The sequence below is a fragment of the Adelges cooleyi genome, unplaced genomic scaffold, assembly GCF_023614345.1.
Source record: "Adelges cooleyi isolate 19-005CV unplaced genomic scaffold, UGA_ACOO_1.1 ACOO_flye_CR_arks_rails_tigmint_CR_PRNA_651, whole genome shotgun sequence".
Classification (NCBI taxonomy): domain Eukaryota; kingdom Metazoa; phylum Arthropoda; class Insecta; order Hemiptera; family Adelgidae; genus Adelges; species Adelges cooleyi.
Window position 1 is genome coordinate 6,582,903 of NW_026096352.1, and position 11,338 is coordinate 6,594,240.

Genomic DNA, 11,338 nt, shown 5'->3' on the forward strand with positions numbered 1-11,338 from the left:
ATCAATTTAAAAACCTAAGCTCTTTTAGATACATTTATCAAGAACATAAACGACAAAACTTGTCACACTGAAAACAAATACACAGTTGGACCAACAAAAATTATGGTTAATATAATGAACTCAATTAATTTATAGTTGGAATAATTAATTAGTAAACACATAATTCGGCCAACTAAATGTTTAGTTGGCGCAACTATTTATTTAGTTATTTCAACTAGAAATGTATTGTGTATTAACTATAATTTCAGTTGGTCTAACTATGTATATTTTTCGTGTATTCAAATCTAGACATTCGTTGATTTATAATTATTGTTAATTATTATAGACGGAAGCTTGAGGATTCCAGTGGCGAAGCATCATGGGAGACAATGAGACAATGTCTACCCACTTGAATTATGAACGAATAATTGTTTAATTATTATATTTAAATTAAAACTTTTAATGAAAAAATATATTTTTTTTTTCCAAAACCTTTTTTCATTGTTAAAGAATAGTATAGTTGTGGACGCAGGCTGGCGGTGTCCGGCGGGCCAATAAAAGTAAACATTTCGTTATAGTATAAGAATAAGTATTAGACAATGTGGAATTTGTCTCATCTTGCCGGGCGTGGTGTGCAAGGGGAATTCCGAATTGGAAAACGGGCGGCGGTTATCGTTGCGCTATGAAAGACATATTGTCTCGCCGTTCATATTTTTGTTTTTTATTTGATTTTTAAGTAATCGTTATTATTAGTTATCGTCTATTGACATCATGTCATCGGCCACAGCATAATATAAGTTATCGTTGTTTGTTTCATACTAATCTGAGGTTTGTTTATTTATGTTATGTTATTGTCTGGTTTGTTATGACTATCTCTATTTATTCAAGATCTTTCAAGTTCTTACCACAAATATATTAAATAAGTATGAGTGTAAAAAATATTGAGCATAATAGCGATTTAATTAGTCAGATTTTATAAGATAGCTGTATAATTACACAAAATATCCATCCCTGTCACTTTAACTTGGCCATGAGGTGATCTTAAAGTTAGTTTTTGCCAAATGATAGTTATTTTCGAATATACTAACACAATATATTTTTAATGTTTTACTATGTCAGTCGAGCCAAGATAAACCAGTTAGGGTCATCGAACAAAACTATGATTTTTAGAGCAACTTAGTTAAATGTCCGATTTAATATTGTAATTTTCACGAGTTTAACAATTTAATCAATTATAATAGATTTACCGTTGTGGTTTGATTTCGGCGTAACCAGCTGAAACGCACTGTTCCCGCCTCCTCCTTCTCCTCTTCCTCCTCCACCACCGCCGCCGTGGTGGTGATACTGTGGGTAATGATGACGACGATGTCCGTTGTCGTTGTCGGCGGCCGTTCCGCCGGTGGTGGCCGTGCCGTGTTGAAGCTGTATGTATTCGAGCAGTCCAGACGGCGGACGAGGCCGTACCGCCGGCAACGGTTGGGGCGATCCGACGGCACCGGCGGCCGACGCGGTGGGCGACGAAGACGACGACGAGCACCGGTCGAGCGACGTTCGCTTGACGGAAACGCTAAAGTCTATTGGCGCGGCGGACACGGATACTTCCATGGCAGCGGCCACGGCCGATGAAACAATCGTACGACGGGAGGCCGCAAATGTCCGGATGGAGTGATGTTGGTGCAACGATAGTGCGGATAGTGATATTCGGCCACACAATGATGGTGGATGGACACAACAGCGTAGTAGAGAGACAACGACAGGTGCACGCGATACGTTAGCGGGACAACCGGGATGCGTCGGTGGCCCGTCCGCGATAACGGGAATTGTATAAATGAGCGTGTCGCTTGGTGATCTGCTGTGCCGTTGTCGGTGGCGGACGATAATCCGTTCGGGACGGTAATGCACGGCGGCGGCCCCGGCACCGCAGGAAGCTCGTCGTCGAACGGGAGGCGGCGCCCCGGACACACTCCTCCCACAAAACGGCTTTTGACTAACCGCAACGCGGACCTGCCGCCGCAGTGGTTTACTCTCTGTCTACACCGCTATTATATACATATATCCAGTATAAACCTATATAATAATATGTGCAACGGCCCAGTGTTTTATCCCATGTCCCATATATCTGTATGTATGTTTGCGGTTTTTCTTCCACACCTACACTGACAAGGGCTCGCCGTCGCCGCCACTGCCTCTATATTATACCTACCTCTGCTCGTTTTTTCCACTCTCCTCATATACCACCGTGCTGCCTCCCCGTGACTTTTCCTCTAGCCGAGTCTTTGTAACTTAACGCGTTGTCGTTCCCATCAAATCCGTGTGCATATATACTTTACACATATAAATGCAGAAAGTAAAAGATAATATTCAACTTTTGCAACGCAAAATGGTTGGAAATGTATACACTAAAAATATATCATATGATATTTGTGATTTACGAGGTGCTCTAAATGAAGTGTTTTTCTCCTCGTATCTACACACTACAGTTTTATTTTTCAGTGAACAGTGTTCGGTGTAGTTCGAACACCGTACACGGAAACGGAATGAAAACTGAATAGTTGAACTGAATATTGATTTTTGTTCCGTGTTCGGTGTTCACTGTTCAGTGTTGTAAAAACGGAAGGTGTGTGCTCATTTCTGGTGTTCGAACTAAACCGGACAGTTTTAAACATTTTAAAATTATATTTAATATTATTAATTTGAATAAAATGATATACATTATACTATAAATTTAAATAATACTATGCACAATATACATACATTCACATGTAATTAATAATGATCATTGATTATACAGTGATTTTTTTTCTGTTATTTTTTATACAATCTAATCTCAATTTTTAACAACATATTTTTATCCCCTTTTAAATCAATTATTTTTATATCAAATTTTGAAAGTTACATAGAAACATATATTACTGAACATGTAATCGGGTCGATGACCAGTTTTGAGTCATTACTTTTATAATGTTATTAGAGTTTGAAAGTTAGAACGGGATAATCTTTGCGATGAAAGCTCGTATCTGCACTGCCCATTCTCAGTTCATTAGGTAAAATAATGATATTTTAATTTTAAGATTTTTTAATTTGTTTTTGAAATTTTCTTGAACACATCATAATATCTGATAATATTCAAGAATTGGTATTTGTTTGATAATTTACTATTTTTTAATTTTATATGGTACATGGTCATTAATTATAATACCTAAATCTAAAACAAGTATTAATAATTACATATTGGTGAGTTTATAATAAAATAAACTAAGTATAAATGGATAGTGGTAAAGTTCCCTGCAAAAGTTGTGTTGTACTTGTGACGTAGTGTGTTGTTACCGTTTTATTGAATGAAGAATAACAATTTAGCGTGTGTGGCTCAACGGTATATTATTCATGTAACATCTAGTTATAAGTGGTCCATTGTTAATGGTTCTTTCTCTGTTCAAATAAAACTAACGCACTATGGTTTTTGCAAGGTAATATTATTATTAATTAGACATAATTAAAAATAAACACTAGAGAGAGTGGGGGAATCTGATTTACGTGTCACCGGTCAGTTGTGCCTGGATTTCAGCCAGAGTCCGACTTTTGGTTTCTGGTACCATTAGTATCGCAAACAGAGCACCAGCAAAACAAAACATACTGAACGTAAAGAACGTGCCGGCATTACCAACCCATTTCTTTAGCTCGTGCGACATGTATGTGACGCAGAAAACTAAAAACCAGTTGGTGAAAGTTGCAATGCTAGTACCGTACGGTTTCACCTAAAACGAAAACATGGTTAATGCACCGTAATCGATGACACGTTATAACATTTATAATCCACTGTCTTAGCCGTTGGCGGACAGCAAGTTATAAGCATAACGGCACTTACTTCGTTGGAGAAAATTTCACCCATGACCACCCAAGGTATAGGACCGAAGCCCAAAGAGAATGCCGAAACGTACAAGGCAATCGCTACCAGAGGCACCCAGTGATAATTGGCGACCGCTGAGGCGCTATTCTGGTAAACCTTGTAATAGAGGGCCATGACAAGATAACTAAAGCCCATTAACAAGCCCGAACCGATCAACAAAATCCGACGTCCTACTTTGTCTGCTATCGCCATTGTAACAAGCGTCATAAAGAGCTGAAATCAAACAATGATTTGCATTCATTCAAAATCCATTATTAATCGCTATAACCAAAAAATATAGTCTGTACGTTTATACTATACATTCGGATCCACTGTAATAATTATGGTTACTATTATAAGGATTAAGGACACAATCAAATTATATTTGAAATGACTGAATAAATAGTTGGCCCAACTAAATGTATAGTTGGTTTAACCATTGATTATAAATATATTTTTATTATTAATAATACCCGCAGCATCTGAGTCTATTGGGTCTATAAATAATATAGATAGCCCACTGGCTTGTAATTTTATACTGTTTTTAGTTACGACAGAAGATACCGTGAGCGCTGACCTAAATCTTTTTAAAACCAAAGTCTATTACAGATAGAGCAAGCTTGTCCGAGCTGATTATTTGTAAAATTATTGTTGAAGTGTTTGTGAGCAAATGTATGTACTTGGAGATTGCTAATAAACTATTTAACTAAACTTTGGCTTGAATTACTTAATTGTGTGTTGTCATCTTGCAATTTTTTTTTTTTGCATAGCTCTGTGTAATGTTACTCATTTTTAATTAAAATATCTAAGTTATATGAACAAGAAACTAATTAATTAGTTTGACGTGAATGGAGATGTTAATTTTTTTAAATTATGTGTTGTAGCACGCAAAATTTATTTAGTACTTCAACGAGACATGAAAATGCTCTTTCGTGGTTGCAGACTCGGCTGAAAATTTTTTTTTAGTATATTTTTTACAATTTCTTTATCCGTAATGTGAATGCGAGTATTTTTTTCAACCTTATAGGTTGGATCACAACTGTTGTAATAAGACATGGTCCGGTGTGGGTCAGTCGGGTGGCCATTTTTTTCTCCAGGCGGTTACCCTTGCTCCCCCCCCCCCAGTGGGAGAAACGGCCAACGACCGAGATTCACTAACAGCGAATGTGAGAGCACAGTGATTGCCGCATTTATCTCTTCGGCTACGACACAATTACTAATTAAGAACGGCTAATTCAAAACTATTTTGTAAAAACTCTTATACATTTTCTTATCCAAACTTTTTTTGATAAAAAGCTAAAATTACAATGACACGATTTTATAAAACCTGACACCACAATGTTTTTATTGGTAATTAATATTTTTATTTTCTACAAATTCTAATCGTTTTTATCAGGAATTTTATTCTTAGGTACAGTCAGAACAATTTAGTAATTAAGACCTGTGATCGCAATGAGAGACTGTTATACTCTATGATGACCACTATGTTTGTCATGCATTTTATATGCATTTGTATTTTGCAAAATCGTAGTTAAAACTATGAAAATAGTTCGTTATTGCATTTTACTACAATATTACTACTAGTTGATACAGACCTGAACGAATCCAACAATAATAGACGATGTGTTTGAACTGATCTTGCTTCCGGTCGAATCGAATATATCTTTCATATAAAACACCACCATGTTGACACCGCTGCACTGTTGGAAGAACATGCAGCCCATTCCGATGAGCAAAGCTTTCCGGTTTGCTTTGTTTGACATAACTTGTAAGAAACTGTGCTTCACCGCATTGTGTTCATCGATGATTTTCTGCGATAGAGCATGAAATACAAATTAACACACTGGTTGCATTGCTAACTGGTCTATCTATACATTTATTAAATCCTCATTCCTTAACCCTCATATCTATTAATTTATGTTACTTTCAATTCGACCAGTTCGACGGACGTGTTTTCGTTTGCACTTCGCAGTCTCTTCAAAGACTGTTCTGCCTTTTCGACTTTGTTCTTATTTAGGTAATAGTAAGGGGACTCCGGTATGAAAGCTACGCCGATCATGTGAATTACCGACCATATCCCGCAGGAAAAGTTGAAAAGCTGGTACTTAAGTACCGCGCCTAACGAGTATGAATACAGTATACCCGTGACTACCAACACTTGAAACATCGAACCCAAAGAACCTAAATAAAGTGATTATTACATTTTTTTTAAAAACATTTAGATTAAAATAATTTTAGCTTTTACTAGCTCTCGAGCACTTAAATACTAGAGATAGAAGCTACAATTTTACATTGTCAGAGACTAGGAGCTATAAGAATATCTGTTATCGTTATGTTGCATAATATGCAACATAACAATGCATAATTGCATTATATAATATTATTGAAGTAACACAATAAAAAAATGTCCTCATTGTACAATGAAAGTCGAACCAAATGTTAGTTTTTTTCAAAATCTATTACAACATTGGTGGTAGTAATAACTACTGCTGGTACTGTAACTTCTATGAGGCGGGACTGAACGTTGAATACCGTCAACATTTTTCGTTCCAATTGTATGGGTTCCAATCGTTTAGGCATTTTTAGAAACCTAATTATGATAATGTAGAAAAGCCGATGCATTGTACAAAATAAAAGATGACCACACCTCTGACGTGGGGTTGAGATATTTCGCCGACATACGACGGTATAACAGCGCACAGGGCTCCAACTCCGATACCCAGCAGTACACGACCGGCGATCAACATCCACACCCCTTTTGGAAAGGTCAGGCAAATCCAGCCAAAGACCAGGAACATTTCAAATACCGCCATGCTCAGACAGCGCCCCAATAATTTGCCGATATAACCTGCTGGCAACGCTCCAAAAGCGGCACCAACACCAAACATAGACCCGTACAATTGTGTATCCGAGACGGTAACCTTAAAAGGCAAATCGAACTTTCCTTTCTCCAACATCTCCTCAGCGGGCGAAGACCATCCAATAATGATTCCCATTGCTAAAGCGCCTAGGGTGGCTGCCATCCAAATAAAAATTGTATAAATACTTAAACAATATCAAAACTACCATGCACACTTACCGATGACAGAAGCATACACTTGGGGGAAAATACTCATGTCTGAAACCCTATAAGAACACTTTGGTTTAATACAAATTGAGCGTCTTGAAAAACATACGAATCTTAAAAGGACGGATGGATTCACGGTAATGATTGTTTATTAATAATCACCCATGGTTTTCTTGCATACACAAGGCCAGTTATGTATATAATATTACAGACTATAGAACAAAACAAAATAACATTTGAGTTTTTTTCCACGTGGTACGGCCGACATCAACAGTTGTTAAACAAATGTTAGTGGCGTGAGATGCAGCCGGTCAAGTCAAAACAAATTTTGTCGTAAGTTAACGATTTACAACGGATTAAAAATGGAATTAAAAACCCGTCCGAGCCATTTGCAAATCAAAATTCCGCATTGGCATTTCGACTCGCGTAGCTGCTCCGTTTCCATTTTAACCCGTAATGCTGTATGGGATCATTAGGAACGTTGAACATTTGTATAGGTATGCAAATCCAATTGGCCTGCCCTGACCGAAATATAGCTCAACAAAAAGACTTTGATCGAAACAAAATAGTTATGCAGTATTCATTGAATCAATCGAGCTTATAAGCCACCCTCATTGTAAAACTTAATTATCGTTAATAATCATTGATATTTCAAGCCATCGCTCGTATTATAAACATCAATTTTACATTATGTGACAGCGGAGTACATCTAAATAGATTTTAGTAAGATTATAATTGAATAATATTTGAATTTCCACTATCAATATTCGATAAATAACAAAATATCTTATATGAGTAGTAAGTTGTGTGTACCTATATCATACATAGTGTGTGTTTGAGCCGCCTTAAAACATACAAAACCATCAACCGGACCTTGGCTCAAGAAACCGAAGTCGCGGGTCTTGTAACGTCCAATACATGCAGTTACGAGTTCACGGTTATGTCTCAGAAAATGAGAAAATAATATGTTCGAACCAGGACCCAAGATAACTGAATTTTACATGTGCAGCAACGTTTCCGGGTGCTCATGGCACGCATACAGATTTTTGGGCTAGTGGAGGTTTGGCTACGGCTTAAGTAAATGTGTATGTATGCACGAATGAGTTGTGAAGAAAAAGGGATGATATTTGTCGGGATGAAAAGGGTCGCGCATTTGATCGAGGTCAAGATTTGAAAAATGACTCCAACACTGTTGGCTGGTTTTCACCGACCACGCCTCTTTATCATTATTATACATTCGTATTTTGTACGCTGTGTCACCGGCATATAGAAAGGCATGATGAAAAACATTAACTCACTTACCGCCGAGACAGGTAAATCGAAAAGTTATAATTACATTGTAGTATGTATACGAGATAGATGGTTAAATTTCATCACAATCGTTTGTAATCTCGCGGACCTAACCATCACGACGTGACAGACTAGCATATAGTAGCTTTACCAAGCAAAACGGTACTCAACTTCCTAATTCACTTAATATTTAAAAGATTACACAGCCTTTGACTTACGTACAATGTGATTCTCATGGGCTCGAAAATTATAAAACAAATTATATTAATTTATAATTCAGTTGGTGTAGACTATCTGATTTGTTTTTTAAAAATAGTGTAGCATAAGCCATAATTTATATAACTAAAAAATTCTTAACCCTTGTTTTTTATTATTATTGAAAGTGTTAACAAGTACTGATGGTAACTAATTGATTGTCAGTTTACAGAAAGCAAAAAAAAGTAAGAAAGCGTTGCGATTTTATTATTTAAAAAATATAATTATCCTAAATTGATTGATTGATATCGTTAGATGTTAAATATTTAGTTCAGCGTCCGGCAGACAGGTATAACGTTTTCAAAATCAATAAATCTTTTAGTTTTAAACGAAATTTAATTACATTTTTTTTCCAAAGATCAATTACATAATGTCATTTTCATTTTTGTTAAATTTTATTAAAGAGGCAAATATGTAAACTTTTCCTTCGTGAGATAATCCCATAAAATTAATCGCAAGGCATCTAGTAGTAGGTTCTCAACCATTTCCCCGCGCAGTGGAATGAGTGATTTTATGTCTTTAAATGTACATGTACAAAAGCAACTATGAGTAACTATTCCACTGAAAAAAAAAATAAAAAGGAATCAAACCTTTTTTTTTTTTTAATTCTACCGGCCACCCTAAAAATCAAAAACATTCTATTGAGATTTCTTATGTTTTAACTTCTGCCAAAATTCAATGTCGCATCCAAAGAAACTACAATAATAGCGTACAACCTTAAGGTGTTTATAAAGTATAACCTGGAGAACGCTCAATAATTCATTAGTATTCGAACGAGGCATACACGTCGTATCACGTTTTTTCGATTTGTATAAAGGACTCCTCGAGGGAGAGATGTAACAAAGAAAATGAGAGAGAACAAATAATGGGTGGAAAATTCCACTTCATTCGACTTACAACTTAATCCCCGTAATATATAGCGGAACGGAAACAAATGAACAGCATAGACCCCCGCCAAAGTGTTGTTTCCGCATTTTATTTGTTCGGTACATAGAGCGCACGACCCTCGTTTGTATAACTTTATCCTTGATAACGACTTATAGTAAAAACAAATATATTGTGTCCTGGCAATATATTATTATTTTAATCATTTCTATGCCACAGCCGCGTTATGATAGATAACAGATTATAGATAACAGGTACCTTACCCAAAACGGATACATGCGGGAAACAAAAATATTTAAGATATTTTTTAATTTGTTTGATTATTGTCAAATAAAATAAAACAAACCACCATAATCGAACAGCAGCGATTAATTACTGGACTGTGTTTATTACGAGTATATAGTAATACTTGTAGCCTGTAAATGCATTATTGCTATTTTATATTTAGTTAGTTTATCGAATATTTTATACATTATTTTTATTGTTTTTTGCGCCGGCACACGACAATAATATGTTTTTATTGTCGCCTACAACGACGCACGAACATAATAATATATTATGATTATCATTTTTAGGTTTAAACAAGCCATAACATTAAATCGTCATTCATCAATGATGATACTTCTTTGTTAGTTTTTTAACATTATTCATGGACATATTTAATCCGAGTATACCCGCATAGATGTTATTTTTTTTTAACGGTGAGTTGATATATTTCTTCCTGTGTCTGAACTATTTTTGTTAGGGTTGGATCAACTAGGTCTATACAGTTTTTTATGGCTTATTTCAGCCCTTTAAGACCCACCGCCGCGCCGTCTTCACTTCTGTACATCCATAACTATTCGCTCTCTCCGTTATATATTATCATTATCTCGCAGTCTTTGATTAGTCACCTCCGAACCAGCAATATTTCTAATTTTTCTACTGGCGAAAATTTAACTAGGGGTGTTTAACATTTACTACTTAAATTATTATAAATCTTACATTCTCGGGACGGTCTAAAGATTTTTCCCGGTATATCTCTGACCACTACATGCTCGATAGGTGTAATCAATTCTGTTGTATGTTGTTCAAATATCATAGATACGAGTAGGTACATATATTACAGTGTTTGTTCGTTGACTTCATTTTCCACAGTTCTTAATATTATATATAAAAATAATTGATTGAAACCCGATTAGCAGGGTTCGGTTTGAGTAATTTTTTTGCTTTGTAGAATATTGTATTGTAACGTACACAGTTATAAATGTGCACATAGACCGCGGGTGCGGATGGGACGCTAACACGAACAATGTTAACGAGAAGTAATTAGATTAAGTTCTATATAATTAACGGTTGTTGGCTTAGCGCAGATACTGTAAAAAAAAATACGACCGTATAATAAAATAACAACAGAAATCAAAAAGAGAACCATACACACACCCACGTTTATACATTTTTGATAACGAAAAGAATCATTATACTAATTACCGCCCGCACGCATGAACCAGAGCACATCAGTCGCCGATTTTTGTATAAAATGTATAATACGCTTACGGCTATAATACACTCTAATATATGGACTATGGCTTCGTTGTCCTATAGCGAGAGGGGAGGGAGGAGCCGGGCGGATGATAATAATTAATCGAAGTGCACCCCTTTACTTTATGTTATCCGATGTGGCCGAGATACACGGTCGGATAAACGGTCATAGGTTAATGATAATGACATTCTAATGGACGCCGCAGAGATGTGTGTGAGTATGCGAGCGTTCAAAGGGCTAAATTAAAACCAAAATACGTGTATGAGACAAAAAAAAAAAATTACACACGCGGTTAGTCCGGGACGTGAGACCGGGTAGAGCAAAAAGTCAACATAATGATGTGGCCGTATAAATGCCATTAGACACGTTACAGTAAGTCCCAGAGGTGAAATAATTCAAAGTGCTGATACGACCGACGCCTGACTACATACGCGACATGCAATTCGACCTACAC

General features: G+C 36.2%; 2 protein-coding genes across 2 annotated transcripts in view; both read right to left on the reverse strand.

Annotated features, from left to right (window-relative positions):
* Nucleotides 1–1,840, reverse strand: part of LOC126844431 (fez family zinc finger protein erm-like) — a 39,073-nt gene extending 37,233 nt beyond the window's left edge. Inside the window, exon 1 of the mRNA XM_050582622.1 lies at nucleotides 1,227–1,840. Within this exon, the coding sequence (XP_050438579.1) occupies nucleotides 1,227–1,584 (358 nt within the window). The 5' untranslated portion in view covers nucleotides 1,585–1,840. The remainder of the gene's footprint in view (nucleotides 1–1,226) is intronic.
* A 1,669-nt stretch (nucleotides 1,841–3,509) lies between these two features.
* On the reverse strand, nucleotides 3,510–6,981 carry LOC126844779 (facilitated trehalose transporter Tret1-like). The gene is made up of 6 exons (XM_050583188.1): nucleotides 6,945–6,981; nucleotides 6,513–6,881; nucleotides 5,790–6,046; nucleotides 5,461–5,676; nucleotides 3,845–4,099; nucleotides 3,510–3,734 (listed from the first exon to the last, which is right to left on the reverse strand). Exons 1-6 carry the CDS (start codon nucleotides 6,979–6,981, stop codon nucleotides 3,510–3,512), a joined length of 1,359 nt encoding a protein of 452 aa, XP_050439145.1.
* Nucleotides 6,982–11,338: the final 4,357 nt, after the last annotated feature.